General features: G+C 56.1%; 1 protein-coding gene and 1 pseudogene across 2 annotated transcripts in view; one reads left to right on the plus strand and one right to left on the minus strand.

Moving 5' to 3' along the window:
- EFNA3 (ephrin A3) overlaps positions 1-1,017 on the plus strand; it is a 68,208-nt gene extending 67,191 nt beyond the window's left edge. For both annotated transcript variants that reach the window (XM_077322174.1, XM_077322164.1), the window contains one exon: positions 129-1,017. In XM_077322174.1, coding sequence (XP_077178289.1) covers positions 129-250 — 122 coding nt within the window. In that variant the 3' untranslated portion in view covers positions 251-1,017. The remainder of the gene's footprint in view (positions 1-128) is intronic.
- A 5,337-nt stretch (positions 1,018-6,354) lies between these two features.
- Positions 6,355-6,939, minus strand: LOC143837776 (ornithine decarboxylase antizyme 1 pseudogene; annotated as a pseudogene).
- Between the last annotated feature and the right edge of the window lie 13,689 nt (positions 6,940-20,628).

The raw sequence follows: 20,628 nt of genomic DNA on the forward strand, positions 1-20,628 counted from the left end.
CCCCATACTGGAGGTGCCTGAGCAGGAGGCGCTGGCGGGGAGGAGAGGGTACCCCTTGCCCTGCTCTGGTCTTATCACCCTTCCTTTCTTCCCTCTCCCTCTTCTCTCTCCTCCTCCCCCTTTTGCAGATAATTTTAACCCCGAGATGCCCAAGCTGGAGAAGAGTATCAGCGGGACCAGCCCCAAACGGGAACACTTACCCCTGGCCGTGGCCGCCGCCCTCTTCCTCATGACTCTCCTGGCCTCCTAGCCGTGCGGGATGCCGAGGGAGAGCACCGAGCCGCCCGCGTGGACCCAGCTCCCTCCCCAGTGACTCCCTTGAGGTTGTGAAAGGACAAAGGATTTTAAAACGATACATATAAACTGGCATATCCGCAAGGAGGCGGCAGGACAGGTGGACGGGGAGCACCACGGTGGCGGAGTGGGAGCCTGTTCCACCCTCTTCCTCCCCCGGCAACGGGAATGTCACTGCTGCAGCCTCTCTTGCACCTGCCCCATCTGCCTACGGCAGGGGGGAAGGGGAGATTCCGAGAAGGTGGTGGGGCATCGCATCCCGCGACAGGGAGGGAGCCCCACTCTCTGGCGGACTTTAGAGTGGAGGGGGCCATTTAGTGCCCTGCCAGAGGGCGCGTTCGACATCCGGATCTCTGAGATGCGCAGGGGCGTAAGGACTACGGGCCGCCGAAGCAGGACACCTTCCGCCTGTCTCTTGGAGTGCCTCGGGCACAGGTCAGCAGCGAACACCCAGAGCGATGATTCACCTTGAAGACCACGGCCGGCTCAAGCCACGACACGGGGACGTTTCACTCGGCACTTTGCCCGACCCAGAGACTTGGGGGTGGGTTGGCACGGTATGCCTGGTGACTCTCGACCTAGGAGGTGTCCTTCAGTAGCTCTGGGATTCCTGTACATATCGCGATGTGTGGTGTACAGAGAGAGGCTCTATTATCTGTGTCTATAGATTATCATAAACTGTTCTCGTAGTGGGTGGGCACGGGGCGGGCACCGGCCTGCTTGCGTAAGCCAGAGTCCTTTTTTTAATTTCTCTCTCTCTCTCTCTCTCCTTTTGGTGTTTTGTTCTTTTGGGGCGATTCCTCCCTTTGTCTTCTGTGAAGACCAGACCTATGCAAGACGCACGGACACTTTTCTTTCTGGGGCAAAAACCATGTCGACGAACAAGCAAAGGACCTGTTTTTTGGGGGTGGATATTTTGAGTTTCTTTTTCTTTCTTTTTTTTTGTTTGTTTTGTGTTCTCAAGAGCTTTGGCTGGCGATTTTCATATACTTGCTCTTAGTCTATTAAAAAAAAACTAAATAAAAGGTGGAGAAAAAAAAACATCCTCTTTCCCCTGCTGCAGATTTTGTGGCTGCGATACAGAGGTGGTAGGGGTGGGGGTGGTGAGACTGGCTTGGACTGCCTTTCTTAGATTGACTTAGATTGACTCAGTTTGTTCCCTACTCTGGAGACAGGTCAAGATGGGTCATCAAGACTTTTGGAGTCGCAGCTCATTGCTTCAGATAGATCAAGCTGGGTAGCTATGGTTTAAGCAGTAGAAAAGTGCAAGAGTCCTGCAGCAGCTTCGGGACTAACAAACTTGGAGGCAGGGGAAGAGCTTTCGGGAGTCTGCGGCCTTCCCCTCATAAGGACACAGGAGAGCCCTGCTGGGTCAGACCAGGGAGGGTCCCTCCAGTCCAGCCTCCTGCCTCACCCAGGGGCCAGCCAGTCCCTCTGCAGGGCCAGCCACAGGGCAGGGAGTCTGCGGCCTTCCCCTCATAAGGACACAGGAGAGCCCTGCTGGGTCAGACCAGGGAGGGTCCCTCCAGTCCAGCCTCCTGCCTCACCCAGGGGCCAGCCAGTCCCTCTGCAGGGCCAGCAACAGGGCAGGGAGGCCGAGGCCTTCCCCTCATAAGGACACAGGAGAGCCCTGCTGGGTCAGACCAGGGAGGGTCCCTCCAGTCCAGCCTCCTGCCTCACCCAGGGGCCAGCCAGTCCCTCTGCAGGGCCAGCAACAGGGCAGGGAGGCTGAGGCCTTCCCCTCATAAGGACACAGGAGAGCCCCGCTGGGTCAGACCAGTGATGGTCCCTCCAGTCCAGCCTCCTGCCTCACCCAGGGGCCAGCCAGTCCCTCTGCAGGGCCAGCAACAGGGCAGGGAGGCCGAGGCCTTCCCCTCATAAGGACACAGGAGAGCCCTGCTGGGTCAGACCAGGGAGGGTCCCTCCAGTCCAGCCTCCTGCCTCACCCAGGGGCCAGCCAGTCCCTCTGCAGGGCCAGCAACAGGGCAGGGAGGCCGAGGCCTTCCCCTCATAAGGACACAGGAGAGCCCTGCTGGGTCAGACCAGGGAGGGTCCCTCCAGTCCAGCCTCCTGCCTCACCCAGGGGCCAGCCAGTCTCTCTGCAGGACCAGCAACAGGGCAGGGAGGCTGAGGCCTTCCCCTCATAAGGACACAGGAGAGCCCTGCTGGGTCAGACCAGTGATGGTCCCTCCAGTCCAGCCTCCTGCCTCACCCAGGGGCCAGCCAGTCCCTCTGCAGGGCCAGCAACAGGGCAGGGAGGCCGAGGCCTTCCCCTCATAAGGACACAGGAGAGCCCTGCTGGGTCAGACCAGGGAGGGTCCCTCCAGTCCAGCCTCCTGCCTCACCCAGGGGCCAGCCAGTCCCTCTGCAGGGCCAGCCACAGGGCAGGGAGGCCGAGGCCTTCCCCTCATAAGGACACAGGAGAGCCCTGCTGGGTCAGACCAGGGAGGGTCCCTCCAGTCCAGCTTCCTGCCTCACACAGAGGCCAGCCAGTCCCTCTGCAGGGCCAGCAACAGGGCAGGGAGGCCGAGGCCTTCCCCTCATAAGGACACAGGAGAGCCCTGCTGGGTCAGACCAGGGAGGGTCCCTCCAGTCCAGCCTCCTGCCTCACCCAGGGGCCAGCCAGTCCCTCTGCAGGGCCAGCCACAGGGCAGGGAGGCCGGGGCCTTCCCCTCATAAGGACACAGGAGAGCCCTGCTGGGTCAGACCAGGGAGGGTCCCTCCAGTCCAGCCTCCTGCCTCACCCAGGGGCCAGCCAGTCCCTCTGCAGGGCCAGCAACAGGGCAGGGAGGCTGAGGCCTTCCCCTCATAAGGACACAGGAGAGCCCTGCTGGGTCAGACCAGTGATGGTCCCTCCAGTCCAGCCTCCTGCCTCACCCAGGGGCCAGCCAGTCCCTCTGCAGGGCCAGCAACAGGGCAGGGAGGCCGAGGCCTTCCCCTCATAAGGACACAGGAGAGCCCTGCTGGGTCAGACCAGGGAGGGTCCCTCCAGTCCAGCCTCCTGCCTCACCCAGGGGCCAGCCAGTCCCTCTGCAGGGCCAGCCACAGGGCAGGGAGGCCGAGGCCTTCCCCTCATAAGGACACAGGAGAGCCCTGCTGGGTCAGACCAGGGAGGGTCCCTCCAGTCCAGCCTCCTGCCTCACCCAGGGGCCAGCCAGTCCCTCTGCAGGGCCAGCAACAGGGCAGGGAGGCCGAGGCCTTCCCCTCATAAGGACACAGGAGAGCCCTGCTGGGTCAGACCAGGGAGGGTCCCTCCAGTCCAGCCTCCCGCCTCACCCAAGGGCCAGCCAGCCCCTCTAGGGCCAGCCACAGGGCAGGGAGGCCGAGGCCTTCCCCTCATAAGGACACAGGAGAGCCCTGCTGGGTCAGAACAAGGAGGGTCCCTCCAGTCCAGCCTCCTGCCTCACCCAGGGGCCAGCCAGTCCCTCCGCAGGGCCAGCAACAGGGCAGGGAGGCCGAGGTTTTCTAATGCTGCCACCTGGCACTGGGATTCAGATGTTGGCTGCTCCTGAATGCGGAGATTCCCCTTCATCACCATGGCTAGTATCTATTGGTAGAACTATCTCCACACATCCCTCTAATTCTCTTAAAAAGCTGTCCTGTGGCCATCACGACATCCTCTGGCAGTGATTTCCACATCATCATCATCCTGAATGAAGAAGTAACCTGACGTTCTTTTAAAAACGCATTCTAGTGCTCGGTTTGGCAGGGATATCTTTTTAATCAGTCAAACCACTCGTGAATCTCGGCGCTGGCTTGCATAAACTGTACAATTTGATTGAAAATGGGTTTCCAGGCTGAAATGAAGCCCGGCATTGAAATGGAAACTATAGCGTGGCAGGGGTGGCCAAACATCTCCAGATGTCCATAGACTACAATTCCCATGAGCCCCTGCAAGTGCTAGAGAGCCGCAATTTGGCCACCCTGGCCACAGGGGAAAGCTGGTGGATGGTTTGCTGGAATATCCTACTTTCCTTCCTGAGTCAAAGTCTGCCTCTTATTCTGTCCAGGAAACTTTGCAGGGGGTGCTCTGAATCACTGTGTTTGGGCATCTTTGCACTCATTCTGGGTCATTGGCGGGGGGGGGGGATTTCCAGCCTTTCCCTGTCCCTTTGCCTCCCACCTCCTGCGCCTTCATTTGTACATGGGCTGCAGTGAAGACGGACTTTCCGGCAAGCAATAAACGCCTGGGAAAACATCCCTCCTGTCTCCACTTGGCCTCCAGTCTTTCCTTCATTGGGTGCCTCTGAGCCTTTCCAGACCCATGAGGACTGGAAACTTGCCTACTTGGGGGGAGGGACCATAATGCTGTGATTGAAGGGAAGCAATGTGCCACGGTCTTCTTATGCCCACAGGGAGCGCATCTGCATCCTGGCTGCATTCCCTGGGATGTGATTTGACAGAATCCCAGAATCACAGACTTGGAAGGGCCATCTAGTCTCACTCCCTGCTCAAGGCAGGATCATTGTCCCTGATCTCCCATCACTCATTTTAGTTCAGCAGTGGAATAGGCTGCCTAAGGAGGTGGTGAGCTCCCCCTCACTGGCAGTCTTCAAGCAAAGGTTGGATGCACACTTTTCTTGGATGCTTTAGGATGCTTAGGGCTGATCCTGCGTTGAGCAGGGGGTTGGACTAGATGGCCTGTATGGCCCCTTCCAACTCTGTGATTCTATGATTCTATTCTACTTTGGGTCCCAACAGCCCCGTAAAGAGGGTCAGTTTTGCAAATGGGGAGGTCGCCAGTTGTGAAAATGCAGAGGGGGCAGCAGAAGGGAGTCTTGAACCCAGATCCTGAGCGAGATCCCTGCACAGGCTCTTCCCTTCTGTGCTGCACCCCTTTTATATTTTCTGCTCTTTCCTCCCTTCTGTTGGAGTTGCGTAAGCGTCTGCTGGTCTCTGCAGGACGAGGCTTGCCCTGGGAAGGAACAGACTCCAAACTGGCTGGACGGGTCTTCCGTGTACAGTCGGAGGGGGTGGGGGTGGATTCCTTCCCCAGCTCTCCGGTGGCTGGGGGAAGGGAAATTTGTTTTCTCGCTTGGGAGAAGCCCCCCCCCCCAGTCTTCTTTGGCTTCCCCGCTTTGTGGAGAGGAGGGAAATCCCTGGTCTTGGCGTGGGGCAGAATCCAAGACTTTGGGTGCAGTTTCTCTTAGCCATGCCCAGCCAGGATAACTGCAGAAGCCGAATGACCCATGAGTCAGAGCCAGCACAATGTACCAGGTACCAGGGGTAGTCAAACTGCGGCCCTCCAGATGTCCATGGACTACAATTCCCATGAGCCCCTGCCAGCAGGGGCTCATGGGAACTGTAGTCCATGGACATCTGGAGGGCCGCAGTTTGACTACCCCTAGGTGGATTAGGGTCTGCGAGAACCTGGACGGGAGACTGCCTCAGAAGCTCGTTAGGGGACCCTAGGTCAGTCCCATGCTGTCAGTCTGGCCTACCTCGCAGAGTTGTTGTGAACATAAAATGGAGGTGAGGAGGAGGAGGATGCGAGCCACCTTCAGTCCCTACTGGGGAGAAAAGTGGAGCGTGAATGGAGTAAAAAAAAGTCAGGTCCTTGCCCAAGGTAGCATGCAATATTGTTTTTTTAAATATAAACTTTTATTTAGAATTAAGGCAAATACTTCAGTATCACAAACACACAATATTAAGCTTCCAAGAAATATACTGCTAATTTGGAGTGAGCCTTTGGGGGGTTGGGGGGGCACAATCACAGCATGCGGACCAAATCCAGAAAGGAGGGAAAGATGGCCCCAAAATTTCAGAATTTTTCAACATCTCCCCGCCCCCACCACCACAGCAGCCCGTCCCAATAATTCGTACCAAGAACATGTCATTAAAGTGCACACACTTGTGAGTATTACAGATGCTGACACAATTTCTATAGATTCACCTTTAAAGAGAACAAGAAAAGCTCTACTGCAGGGGTAGTCAACCTGTGGTCCTCCAGACGTCCATGGACTACAATTCCCATGAGCCCCTGCCAGCAAATGCTGGCAGGGGCTCATGGGAATTGTAGTCCATGGACATCTGGAGGACCACAGGTTGACTACCCCTGCTCTACTGGACAAACACTGCAATCCAGTCTTCTCCAGAAGGGTCATGCTCAAATGTGTAAGCCCTAATGCAAGCTTCGGGTCTCCTGGGGACCAGGGGATGCCCTGGTTCCACAATCTCAAAGCCCCAAAAGCTGAGAGTGTGGAGCAGCAAGCCTCTGTCATCTCTGTTCTCGTGGCAGCAAATGAAGACATGGCCAACTTGAAGCTGTTCTTCAGCAAGCTCTAGAAGAGCTGCAAAACTCTCTTTGCTCCCTTCAGGCAGAGCTCCATTGCGGGTTTCAGTGTACAGGTGGTGGTTGTTCAGCACAGTTCTCCAGTCAATGTGCTTGGCCCCCGTCAGCCCAGACTGGACATTAAGGATTCTTGTGCTGTTATTTGATGCTACTACTTCTGTTACATTCAGCCGATTATCAGAATAGAATAAATGAGTTGAAAGATGGTGGTCCCTCTGTCTGTCCCCTCGCCAACCTGGGATCTTCAGGGATGGGTGAGGGGCATCAGGAGCACTACCTGGACCCAGGTAACTGGAGCAATTGAAGGACGCCCTGGAACTCCTCAAAGCTGTCCTGGTGGGCAGGGCGGACATGTCTGCGGTTTCTAGGGGGGCCTTTTTATTTCCTATGCCCACAGGGAGCGCATCTGCATCCTGGCCAGTTTGCTGTAGCGGTTAGGAGTGTGGACTTCTAATCTGGCAAACCGGGTTCGATTCTGCACTCCCCCACATGCAGCCAGCTGGGTGACCAAGCAGTTTTCTGACCAAGCAGTGAGGTGGCTGAGGCTCTCACCCACCTCACAGGGTGTCTGTTGTCGGGAGAAGAAAGGGAAGGCAATTGGAAGCCGCTTTGACACTCCTTTTGGTAGAGAAAAGCGGCATACAAGAAACAACTCTTCTTCCTCAGTAATCTCAGGGCTCTCTCAGCCTCACCTCCCTCACTGGGTGACTGTTGTGGGGAGAGGAAAGGGAAGGCAGCTGTAGGCCACTTTGAGACTCCTTCGGGAAGATACAAGCAGCATATAAGAACCAACTCTTCTTCTTCTCTTCAATGGCCTTTGCATAGCTCATCTTCCGTGACACGGTAAAGATCCAATGTTTTAAACAGTCTGCACAGCCCATCAAATCTCCAGTGGCCAATCAGAAGCCTTGCTGGGCAAGCCGCTCCCATCTGTGTTGTGTTTGGTTGCAATTGTTGGTTATTGATGTATATGTTTTACAGACTGTTTTATGTAAGGTTCCTTGTTATAATGTAAACCGCCCTGAGCCTCCGGGGAGGGCGGTATAGAAGTATGATAAATAAATAAAATAAATAAATAAATAAATCTGGCCCCACCAACTTTCAAAAACTACTTTGTGGGCACCCGGGAAGCCCTTGGTGGGCACCCCTGATTAAAAATAGTATTAAAAGAGCTGTTTGGGGAACCAGAGCTGAAGGGAGGTGTTGCGCCCAGTTAACCTACACACAAGGAGGTCCGGAGGTCTCACAGCCGTCTTGGGGGAGGGCCCTTTCTCCACTCCCTTTGAATCTAAGACGATGTTTACCAAGCGAGGGAGATAAGAAACTCTACGCCTCCCTACGCCAAGGTCTCGATCGGGGCCTTGTGCCAAGAATCACGTCAAGTCCCGGTGCCCTTTGGCCAGCTGTCTGCCCGCGTGACAGAACCCAAGTGCCAGCCAGCTCAACCGGGCAGTGCCCTTACTCCAGATAAACCCGTGATCGCCTTGTTGACACGTTTTCTTCATCACGGGCTCAAATGGAGTAGATTTTTTTATTCCATCATTACGCTGTTGTTTACTCCACGTAGGCAGGAGTTCACCTCTGCCCTTGTCACCGGGTTGAGGAAGCGGCATCAGAGGGTACTGTGCCAACACGTCAAACTCGTCTTCAGCTTGGCAATTCCTGCAGCCGCTCTGTGCCAGCCTGAAGCGGCCCTGCTCCAAGGCCAAGATAGCCTGCCACCTCCATGGCTAGGTGCAAATGGCTGAAAGTCTTAGGCAGGGGTAGTCAAACTGCGGCCCTCCAGATGTCCATGGACTACAATTCCCAGGAGCCCCCTGCCAGCGAACTGCGGCCCTCCAGATGTCCATGGACTACAATTCCCAGGAGCCCCCTGCCAGCGAACTGCAGCCTTCCAGATGTCCATGGACTACAATTCCCAGGAGCCCCCTGCCAGCGAACTGCAGCCCTCCAGATGTCCATGGACTACAATTCCCAGGAGCCCCCTGCCAGCATTCGCTGGCAGGGGGCTCCTGGGAATTGTAGTCCATGGACATCTGGAGGGCCGCAGTTTGACTACCCCTGGTCTTAGGCAAGAGAGTCCCGAGTTTGTCTCTGCTTTGCCATCCTTCCCAGCCCATTCTCTGGAATGCCGGGCGGCTACACTGGGCCATGTGGCAAGGACTATGTTCACCGGTGCCAGAAAGTAAGAAGAAAGTCAAAATTCGAGCCAAAACCCAACAAGATTTGTAGAAGTTTGTATATGTTTCCCAGGGTCAACATTCTCTTCTTCAGATGCAAGATACAAGCCATTCCTACTTGCACCTGATGAACGGATGCTTTGTTTCACCCAGGAAAGCCTGTGTGGTTTTGAAGTTGCTACTGGATTCGAATCCTGCCATTCTCCTGCTAACCACCAGAAAGAAGTCAGCGGATCAGACCTCCAGCACAGAAGCACGAGGATGCTCCTTTTGTGCCTCTTCAGCTGCTAGCCTGTCACGAAACAGGGAGGTTCCATTTATTTATTTCATTGACTAGGCAAAAAGCCCGCTGCAGCAGTAAATGCAGTTAATGCAGCAGTGCAATGGGGGGTGGGGGGTGGCAGGCATGTGGAGAGGTAGGGCTCTTGAGGCACGAAGCGACTTCCCCTCCATGCCCCTTACCTTCTACTCTGAAGGTGGCGAGATGAGCGCATGGTGGCCTTGGGAGCCTGGGTTCGGGTGCCGCTGTCACTTGGGTGTTGCCCGCTTGGGCACTGCCACCACCACCGGCCAGGTGGAGCGGCAGGCTGGGCAGGGCAGCTGTTGGGGAGCATGGCACATTGTGTTGGCAGCATGGCCGATGCTCACTGCAGCTGGCCAGGCTGCTGGGCAAGCTTGTGGCCGGCTGGGCGGAGTATCGTGCTAATCAGTGCAGTGTGGCCCACTCCGCAGCCAGGATGCTTCTGACCACGTGGCTGCGAGCGCACCTCGTGGCCAACTCCTGGGGGGTGGGCACTGCATGGACTGGCCCAATCCGGGTGTGCCCAGCACGCCTGTATTGGCCCATGCAGCCGGAAGTGGTGTCCAGAAACCCGGACATGTCCCGGACACCGCTCTGCCCTTAGTGGCTCTTCCCAAATGTTAGAAAGCCACTAATTTCATTCGTACTCGGTTCAGTCCCCTGCATCTCTCTTTGGGAGGGGCCATGGCTCAGCGGCAGGGCGTCTGCTTGGCATGCGGAAGGTCCCAGGTTCAATCCCCACCGTGGCTTGCTAGAAAGGATCTGGGAGGAGGCAGTGTGAAGGACCCAAAGAGCTGTGACTGGTCTCAGTCCTAGACCTCTTGCTCAAAGAGGGCAGAAGGAACAGACCAACCCTGTGCGGAAAGGTCAAGGGACTTGGGAACGTTCAGTTCAGCCAGGAGAAGAGGAGATCGGAGAGGGGACTCCTGCAGGATCCGAAAGGAGGGCAGGGAGCTGTTCTTGTGGTCAGCCGAGGAGGGGACTTGCGAAATTAGGTTTTAAGTTACTGGTAGGAAGGGCTAGATATTATAGAATGTTGTTTTTTACAGCAAGAGTAGTTGCGCCATGTCGCTGGCTATCTAGGGAGGTGGTGAGCTCCCCCTCACTGGTGGTCTTCAAGCAGCGGCTGGACAGACACATGTCAGAGATGCTTTGGGCTGATCATATGAACAGAAAAGAAGCCATGTTGGATCACGTCAATGGCCCATCCATCAGGGGCAGACAGGAGGTCCACCAACAGGGCCGCCACTCCAGACGCCCTTCCGCTGTGTCCCACCCCCAAGGACATAAAAGAACATCAGGGAAGCCATGTTGGATCAGGCCAGTGGCCCATCTAGCTCCGTGTTACAAAGTGGCTGAAACCCAGGGGCCATCAGGAGGTCCACCAGTGAGACCAGAACTCCTGAAACTCTCCCACTGGATGGACGAGGGTGGGTGGGTGGGTGAGTAGATGGCCTCTGGCCCTTCCTGTTCTGTGATTCTAAGGGGGAGAGGGTTGATGAAGCTGACCAGAAGAACTGAGCCCATCCCTTTTGCAAGGCAGGTCTAATTTCGAAAGCAGAGAAAAGCCCGCTTAGAACTGCTGCTTGGGAAGCCACGTCCTCTGTCCCTATCTGCGCCGAGAGGCAGTTTAACGCTCGGAGGTGTCGGTTACCCGAGGGAGAGTGCGATGGTATGGATTTTCTTTATCTGGAAGGTGTTGATTTCAAAGAGGAGGGGAAAAAAAACCACACGCTTAAGACCTACAAAAACACTTGGCGCCTGGGAAACGGATAGCGTTGCATTTGCTGAAGGGTACAGAGAGGAAGCTTTAAGCCAGGGGTAGTCAAACTGCGGCCCTCCAGATGTCCATGGACTACAATTCCCAGAAGCCCCTGCCAGTGAATGCTGGCAGGGGCTCCTGGGAATTGTAGTCCATGGACATCTGGAGGGCCGCAGTTTGACTACCCCTGCTTTAAGCGCTCACGATGGGCGCCGTGCAGGGGTCTCCAACGTGGTGCCCGTGGGCCCTGCAGTGCTTGCCAGCATCTTTCCTGGGGCCCTCCAGTGGGTGGGGCCGGGTGGGGCTTTTGCTCAGCAAGGCTTCTCATTGGCCATTAGAGATGTGATTGGCAGTGCAGCCACCCCAGTGTAAGGACCATGATTGTGTCAGCAAAGGAAGCTGTGACTGTCATTTAGCAGCGCTCTCTGCCCCCTGCAGCAGCCATTTGGTGGCTGTGACTGCCATGTTCTGCCAGAATTTCCAGCGCCTAGGGCTGGAAAAGAAGGGAGAGATCCCCACTGTAGCGCCACTCTGCACATGCTCCGTGGAATTGTTCACTCTGTAATGCATGCTGGTGATCTTGGCAAAGTTGAACCGAGAAGGGAAAGTCTCCCAAAACAAACATGTATAAATTGTAATGACTATAAACCAGAGGTGGCCAAATGGTGTCCATGGACTACAGTTGCCATGATGCGGGCAGGGGATCATGGAAATTGTAGTCCACGGACCTCTGGAAAACCACAGTTTGGCCACCCCTGCTATAAAAAAAAAGTCTACTGTGAAATAAAACACTAAATATATATGTTGTATCTCTTGGCTCCGAATCATTCTGATAAACCATTGCTCATAAACAGAAACATTTACAGAAATGTTCACATGATGTAATAAAACATCCTAAACATCGTTCTGGTATTTAGCACCTGTTCCCAGTGCTCTTTGTCTGTAGCCAAAACATAGAATCATAGAGTCTGGGTCATCTACACCAGTGGTCCCCAACCCCTGGTCCGGCGACTGGTACCGGTCCATGGATCAGTTGGTACTGGTCAACGGCTCCTTCTCCTCCCTGTCTGCTGCCTCGGGGGCTGCCCTGCCACTCTGCCACCGGCTCACCTTTGGTGCTCTCCTGCGACCGCCATGACTGGAGCTCCACCTCAGCGTGGCACTGCCCAGATGCTGCTGGCACCACCCCCAGCAGGCGGTGGGAAGTCAGGGGCACCGGTGGAAAAGCAAGTGGAGCAGGGGCTCAGGGGGTGCTGATGTCCCTCGGCAAAAGACTACCCCCCCGGGCCTCAAGTTGTCAAGCGTTGACCGGTCCCCAGTGATATAAAAATTGGGGACCCCTGATCTACACTAACCCCCCACACTATGCAGGACACTCACAACCCTGTCGCTCATCCACTGTCACCTGCCACCCCCTTAAGCTTTCACAGAATCAGCCTCTCTGTCAGATGGTTGTCCAACCTCTGCTTAAAAATCTCCAAAGATGGAGAAACCACCACCTCCCGAGGAAGCCTGTTTCACTGAGCAAGTATAAACTGGGTAAACACTCCCATAGGCATTTCACTCAAACGGGGGTAAGTCTCAAATTCTATTACCAGCGACCACTGGGGTGACTCCTAAGCCCCGATCCTTCTGGCCACGGTGGTCTTGGTGAGCCTGGGAGTCAAACACAGCCCTGCCATAGTAAATGGGACCCTTCCTCTCAATACCCCACTTTTCACTACATGAAGGAGTCTCAAAGCGGCTTACATTCACCTTCCCTTCCTCTCCTCACAACAAACACCCTGTGAGGGAGGTGGGGCTGAGAGAGCCCTATGAGGACCGCTCTGTGAGAACACCTCTCAGAGAAGTTCCTGACAGAGCGGTTTCTCAATGGAACAGGCTTCCTCGGGAGGTGGTGGGTTCTCCATCTTTGGAAATGTTTAAACAGAGACTGGAGAGCCATTTGACTGAGAGGCTGATTCTGTGAAGGCTCAAGGGGGTGGCAGGTGACAGTGGATGAGCGAGAGGGTTGTGAGTGTCCTGCATAGTGCAGGGGGTTGGACTAGATGACCCATGAGGTCCCTTCCAACTCTAGCATTCTATGGTTCTAACTGTGACAGGCCCAGTTGTCTGCAGGTGAGGTCACCAAGTTATTCAAGACCCCACCCCTCTGACCTGCCACCCCCTCCTTCTGACTCAAAACTCTGCTTTTCTGCCTTGCCTGGCAAGCGCACACACACACCCTCCCTGCCCTGCTGTTGTTCTCGCTGGAAGCAGAAGTCCTTGGAGTGTGAATCCCGGCTGTAAACTCTTATTGCCGAGTTTTATCGAAGGTCTTGGCTGAGAAGCTAAGAAGGCATCTGGGGTTCTTTCCAAAGCTTGGAGGGGAAGCCCAGAGTGTTGGTGGTGGGTCCCAGAACCAGTTGGGTGTAGTGGCTAAGAGCAGTGGCCTCTAATACGGAGGACCAGCTGGGTGAGGGCCAATCACAGTTCTCTCCGAGCACTCTCAGCCCCACCTCCCTCACAGGGTCTCTGTTGCGGGGAGAGGAAGGGAAGGGGATTGGAAGCCTCTTTGAGATCCCTTCATGCAGTAAAAAGCAGGGTACAAAATACACAGCTCTGCTTCTTCTGTCCTTGGACAGACCTTAAAGGGTTTCCAGCTCTGAGTTAGGAAATACCAGGAGGTTTAAGGGCTGGCAACTGGGGACTGTTAAATTGGGGGCAGGACCTCCACAGGCCACAGAGTTCACCTCCAAAGCAGCCATATTCTCAAGGGGAAGCTGTAGAGATCAGTTGTAATTCTAGGAGAACTCCAGGAGTGACCTGGAGGTTGGCAACCCTAGCCCAGCAACCTCCTGCAATGGCTTCAGTAGATGAGGATGGTTGGAGGGAGGGATGGAAACCAAGACATGAGGCTGTTTTGGACAGCTGGGAAAAGCCAAGACGGGGGATTCCAGAGGAAGAAGAAGGTTTCCCTTGAAGGAGTCTCAAAGCAACTCCTAGTCACCTGAGAGCCAGCAAGGAAGGCCAGGACTGTGACATAGAGACAGGCAGGGGGGGGAAACTCCTCTGGTTGTGTGTTGCCTTGAAAACACTGCAGCAGGCTTTCTCAACCAGGGTTTCATGAAACCCTGGAGTTTCTTGGTGACCCTAGAAAGGTTTCCTGAATGGGTGGGAGTTAATTAATATTTAATATATTTTTTAAAATTGTTAAACATTTATCGGCCCCTGGGTGAGGCAGGAGGCTGGACTGGAGGGACCCTCCCTGGTCTGACCCAGCAGGGCTCTCCTGTGTCCTTATGAGGGGAAGGCCTCAGCCTCCCTGCCCTGGTGCTGGCCCTGCAGAGGGACTGGCTGGCCCCTGTGTGAGGCAGGAGGCTGGACTGGAGGGACCCTCCCTGGTCTGACCCAGCAGGGCTCTCCTGTGTCCTTAGGAGGGGAAGGCCTCGGCCTCCCTGCCCTGTTGCTGGCCCTGCAGAGGGACTGGCTGGCCCCTGTGTGAGGCAGGCGGCTGGACTGGAGGGACCCTCCCTGGTCTGACCCAGCAGGGCTCTCCTGTGTCCTTATGAGGGGAAGGCCTCGGCCTCCCTGCCCTGCTGCTGGCCCTGCAGAGGGACTGGCTGGCCCCTGTGTGAGGCAGGAGGCTGGACTGGAGGGACCCTCCCTGGTCTGACCCAGCAGGGCTCTCCTGTGTCCTTAGGAGGGGAAGGCCTCGGCCTCCCTGCCCTGGTGCTGGCCCTGCAGAGGGACTGGCTGGCCCCTGTGTGAGGCAGGAGGCTGGACTGGAGGGACCCTCCCTGGTCTGACCCAGCAGGGCTCTCCTGTGTCCTTATGAGGTGAAGGACTCGGCATCCCTGCCCTGTTGCTGGCCCTGCAGAGGGACTGGCTGGCCCCTGTGTGAGGCAGGCGGCTGGACTGGAGGGACCCTCCCTGGTCTGACCCAGCAGGGCTCTCCTGTGTCCTTATGAGGGGAAGGCCTCGGCCTCCCTGCCCTGTTGCTGGCCCTGCAGAGGGACTGGCTGGCCGCTGTGTGAGGCAGGAGGCTGGACTGGAGAGACCCTCCCTGGTCTGACCCAGCAGGGCTCTCCTGTGTCCTTATGAGGGGAAGGCCTCGGCCTCCCTGCCCTGTTGCTGGCCCTGCAGAGGGACTGGCTGGCTCCTGTGTGAGGCAGGAGGCTGGACTGGAGGGACCCTCCCTGGTCTGACCCAGCAGGGCTCTCCTGTGTCCTTATGAGGGGAAGGCCTCGGCCTCCCTGCCCTGTTGCTGGCCCTGCAGAGGACTGGCTGGCCCCTGTGTGAGGCAGGAGGCTGGACTGGAGGGACCCTCCCTGGTCTGACCCAGCAGGGCTCTCCTGTGTCCTTATGAGGGGAAGGCCTCGGCCTCCCTGCCCTGTTGCTGGCCCTGCAGAGGACTGGCTGGCCCCTGTGTGAGGCAGGAGGCTGGACTGGAGGGACCCTCCGTGGTCTGACCCAGCAGGGCTCTCCTGTGTCCTTATGAGGGGAAGGCCTCAGCCTCCCTGCCCTATTGCTGGCCCTGCAGAGGGACTGGCTGGCCCCTGGGTGAGGCAGGAGGCTGGACTGGAGGGACCCTCCCTGGTCTGACCCAGCAGGGCTCTCCTGTGTCCTTATGAGGGGAAGGCCTCGGCCTCCCTGCCCTGTTGCTGGCCCTGCAGAGGGACTGGCTGGCCCCTGGGTGAGGCAGGAGGCTGGACTGGAGGGACCCTCCCTGGTCTGACCCAGCAGGGCTTTCCTGTGTCCTTATGAGGGGAAGGCCTCGGCCTCCCTGCCCTGTTGCTGGCCCTGCAGAGGGACTGGCTGGCTCCTGTGTGAGGCAGGAGGCTGGACTGGAGGGACCCTCCCTGGTCTGACCCAGCAGGGCTCTCCTGTGTCCTTATGAGGGGAAGGCCTCGGCCTCCCTGCCCTGTTGCTGGCCCTGCAGAGGACTGGCTGGCCCCTGTGTGAGGCAGGAGGCTGGACTGGAGGGACCCTCCCTGGTCTGACCCAGCAGGGCTCTCCTGTGTCCTTATGAGGGGAAGGCCTCGGCCTCCCTGCCCTGTTGCTGGCCCTGCAGAGGACTGGCTGGCCCCTGTGTGAGGCAGGAGGCTGGACTGGAGGGACCCTCCCTGGTCTGACCCAGCAGGGCTTTCCTGTGTCCTTATGAGGGGAAGGCCTCGGCCTCCCTGCCCTGTTGCTGGCCCTGCAGAGGGACTGGCTGGCTCCTGTGTGAGGCAGGAGGCTGGACTGGAGGGACCCTCCCTGGTCTGACCCAGCAGGGCTCTCCTGTGTCCTTAGGAGGAGAAGGCCTCGGCCTCCCTGCCCTGTTGCTGGCCCTGCAGAGGGACTGGCTGGCCCCTGTGTGAGGCAGGAGGCTGGACTGGTCTGACCCAGCAGGGCTCTCTTGTGTCCTTATCAGGGGAAGGCCTCGGCCTCCCTGCCCTGTTGCTGGCCCTGCAGAGGGACTGGCTGGCTCCTGTGTGAGGCAGGAGGCTGGACTGGAGGGACCCTCCCTGGTCTGACCCAGCAGGGCTCTCCTGTGTCCTTATGAGGGGAAAGCCTCGGCCTCCCTGCCCTGTTGCGGGCCCTGCAGAGGGACTGGCTGGCCCCTGGGTGAGGCAGGAGGCTGGACTGGAGGGACCCTCCCTGGTCCGGTCCATGAGGGGTCTCCTGATGGCCGAACCAGAGACGCCAAGGGTGGAGCCGGGCCCCTTCCGCGCACCGCGCACATTCTCCGCGCCACAGTGTTCCCCTCGCCAGTGGTTTCCACCCCAGGCTTGCAAGTACAGGGACTGAGCTTTTGCCAAGCGAGCGACTCTGGTTTGCCGCCAAGGGGGAATCGGCTTACCCCAGCCTGGTGCCTGGCGTGTCAGGAGAGCCGCCCGCTCCCTCGCTGACTCTCTCGCCTTGCCCGCGCCGTGTCGGGCATGCAACATTACCCACAATCAATGGATCATTATGCGATAAACAAGAGGAAAGTTGTTTTGCAGACACGTCAAGAGTTATCGCTTTTCTCTTCCTCTCCCCCACCCCTTGCTCTCTCTCTCCGGCAGCTGTTTAAATGAGAATGGATCGGCCTCTGGGATCGACGGGCTGCCGGGCTGCTAAGGAGGCCTTGACGGGCGTCCATGTTGAGCCGCTCTGGGGAATCCAGCCCAGGCCGTTTGAAGCACAGCACAGCACAGTATGGAGTTCCGGTCCTGAGCTATCCAGCCTCTGGACATCGCCTGGAGATCTGGAAATTAGAAGGAGGAGTTGCTTTTTATACCCCGCTTTTCAGTACTCGAATGAGTCTCCAAGTGACCTTTCATCGTCTTCCTCTCCCCACAGCAGACACCCTGAGGAGGGGGAGGCTGAGAGAGCTCTGAGAGAAACTGCTCTGTGAGAATAGTGTTATCAGGACTGTGACTACGCCAAGGCCATCCAGCGGGCTGCAGGGAATCAAGCCCACTTCTTCAGATTAGACTCTGCCACTCTTCTGCCATGCCATGATTGGGCGGGGCCAGGTAGGGCTTTTTGTCCAGCGAGGCTTCTGATTGGCCACATATATATATATATTCAAATGTGCTTTGGTGGTGGCTGCCACCACAGCAAAATGATCGTACTGAAGTGAAGCTGTGGTGGCCATTTGGTATCTGGCTCCACCTCCTGCAGCAGCCATTTTGTGGCAGCCATGTTGTTGCTGCCCCCACCGCACTGCGTCTGGATTCTAAATGTGTCCGAAGACTCAAAAAGGTTGGGGACCCCTGCACTAACCACTGCACAAAGCTGTCCCCTTTAAATTCTGTCCGCCAGCAGAAAACTAGCACCGCAGGGCATGTGGCAGGCTAAAAATATTCATCCTGATGGGTTAATTTTCTGCTTGCAGGGAAAGTTTTTTTTTTTTTTTGCCTTTAACCATTGGAACCGTTATTGTCATCATCAGATTCAATTGGCGAAGCATAATCCACTACTCTAGGACTGTACCTGGGCCATAATAGTTTACTCAGTCCACTCCAGAGATCCCAATAGATACCAAATGAAATGACATGAGGAACTGGAGGCAAGCTTGATTAGTCTGGGAGCAGGTAGGCCTAGCCCTTGCCAAGTTGGCAAAGAAGTCTCTCGAGCATGTGCAGAGTGTTTTCTCCCTACATATGCTTTGGCTTTAACGTTGGAGAACAGGATTTTCAGTCAAGGTTGAATCCTGGTGTCACTTTCTGCTTACAAAATAAAGGAAGAACTTCTTAGGGCAGGGGTAGTCCAACTGCGGCCCTCCAGATGTCCATGGACTACAATTCCCAGGAGCCCCTGCCAGCGAATGCTGGCAGGGGCTCCTGGGAATTGTAGTCCATGGACATCTGGAGGGCCGCAGTTTGACTACCCCTGGCTTAGGGAATTGATGAGGGCCAGTGCTAAGTTGAAAAGCGAGAGCTCTCAGCGTTTTAATGGCGTATAGATCTAGGCCCGATATGCCATTCATGGGCACTAGGGGTCAGTCTAGAGCAGCTGTGCAAGAGGTCTGGCACTTGATAACAGGCAGCTTGTGAGTTATCGTTTTGCCTTTATCTGGGACACCTGGGTTCGAATCCCCCATTCCGCCACGGAAGCTTGGTACGTGACTATAGGCCTGACCCACACACTCAGCCTCACAGGATTCTTGTAAGGATTAAAATGGAGGGAAGGAGGAGTTGCCCTGGGGTCTCCGCTGGGAACCAAGTCGAGGTCTAAATGCAGAAATAAATACGCTCCTCTTGGATAAACAGGATTTTGGAAAGATGCAGCTTGCTCAGCCAGCTCCAGAACATAGCTGCCTGAACATAGCTGCCTGTCGCTCTACATTTTCCTTGTTAGTTGGGGGAAAGGGGGGGGTTCGCATTTTTAAAAATTAAGCCAACACCCACCATCACAGAATAGAAAACAGAGAAATTTGGGCTTGTGCCTTTCCAGCGGTGGAGTCTGACATTCAGGAATGGCCGGGGCTGGGGGTTGTTGGGCGGGGGGTGGCCAGGGGTTGGGGGGGCTGAATGTTGTCATCGCTCAGACAAACATCCCCCCCCCCATTCAGTTAAGATCAAGGTTTCCCCGCTCACAACATGGCCATATTTGTTTGAGGCTTAAAGGAAAGCAGATGACAAGAGAGAGGGCAGCCAGGAGGGGAGGGGTGGGAGCAGGAGAGGGAGGAGAGACCAAACATTCAACACTTGTTAGAATCTGGATTCAGTTTCTGGATTTTTTTCCCTCCGACGATTTCTACATCGGGCATTCTTCAGACAGATCGTGACTGTGAGCTCAGGGATTCAGGGCAGAAAGTCACCTCTTTATTCCCTTGTCCCAGTGTCTCTTGCAAAAATTCTGCCAGGTGTTTCGTCTGGGCCAGTGAACACCAACATTGTTTGGGGCTCCTTCTTACAAAGACAGCCCCCTTCCCCTCCCAGACCAAATGGGAGCAATTATTTGACAGCACTGAAAGAAACACGACTGGCTGACAGCAGGTCTGATTGTTTTTAGCAGGTTTTATATTATGATGTCTTAGTGAATTTTTATTCTATGCAGGGGTGGCCAAACTGTGGCCCTCCAGATGTCCATGGACGTCAATTCCCATGAGCCCCTGCCAGCGCATGCTGGCAGGGGCTCATGGGAATTGTAGTCCATGGACATCTGGAGAGCCACAGTTTGGGCTAATGAATCGTTTTATAATATATGTTCCAAACTGCTCTGAGCCGAGTTCGCTGGGAAGGGCAGTCAAGAAATCCCATAAAACGAAACAATAAACTCTAGAAAGTTCATGCCCTGAGAAATGTCGTCACTCCCAAAGATGCCACGGAACTCCCGCGTAGGTCTTCTATTGCAGACGGAGGCGGCCACCCTCGAAAACACACGGATCTTATTTTTTAAAGCCCCCTCCCAGTATTAATCCTCTTGGCTCTGCGCCTCTCCCTTCCTGTTATCCAAATTTAGGCAATAAACATCTTAGATTAGGGATTCCCTCCCCCCCCCTCCCCATTACAACACGCACTCTTCGCCTGCGGACTACGGTTATCGCCGGCTGCGATAGCCCCTATCTTGTTGCTTTTCAAAGCGTGAGCAGAGGGTGGGCGGGATGTCCATGCGCGAGCATCCCCTCTGGGTATCCTTTGGCGTTGGCCTGCCTTTCCTGGAAACCAAACAAGGCCGCAGCGTGCAAGGCTGTCCTGTTATTGCCAGGTTGTTTTCGTTGTGAAGTCTCCTTCGAAGCGGCCCTTCGGGGCCCACCGAGGACCTGAGGTTGCGCTCTGTCTCTGGGCTTGCCCGTGCATGCCTTGCCGCATCGTTCTTGTGCACGGGAGGGTGTGTGTCCCTTGGACGTGAGCCTCCCCTGTGCGCGGGGAGCTCACGGGGCCTTCGAAGACCACCCAGGCATCGGAGCCGGTCAGCTAAGGCAAGATTGCTCACAGGGGCGCAACTGGCACATGATGCTCTTCTGCAAGAAGTGGCCTGGCAAGCCCCAGTCTGTTTCCAGTCACAGTTGAGTAATGGCAACCCTTTAGGGTGGGCGTTTTCAAACTTTTGACTGCGGAGGAGCCCCTGAAAGAAAAGTTCAGGCTTCAAGGACCTCCGGAAGTGGTGTCAGCTGGCCATGTCTCCCAGCCATGCCCTCCCAGAAGTGGCATAACCACCCGCATTCTTCACCCCCCACCTTGACGACTGCTTTGGTGGCTTTGTCTAAAGTAGAAAGGGCGGGAGCTGAGAAAACAGCCCAAATTGGTGTAGTGGTTAGGAGTAAAAAGGTATTCCCTGTGCAAGCACCGAGTCATGTCCGACCCTTGGGGTGACGCCCTCCAGCGTTTTCATGGCAGACTCA

The sequence above is a fragment of the Paroedura picta genome, chromosome 1 (genome assembly GCF_049243985.1).
Source record: "Paroedura picta isolate Pp20150507F chromosome 1, Ppicta_v3.0, whole genome shotgun sequence".
Lineage (NCBI taxonomy): Eukaryota > Metazoa > Chordata > Lepidosauria > Squamata > Gekkonidae > Paroedura > Paroedura picta.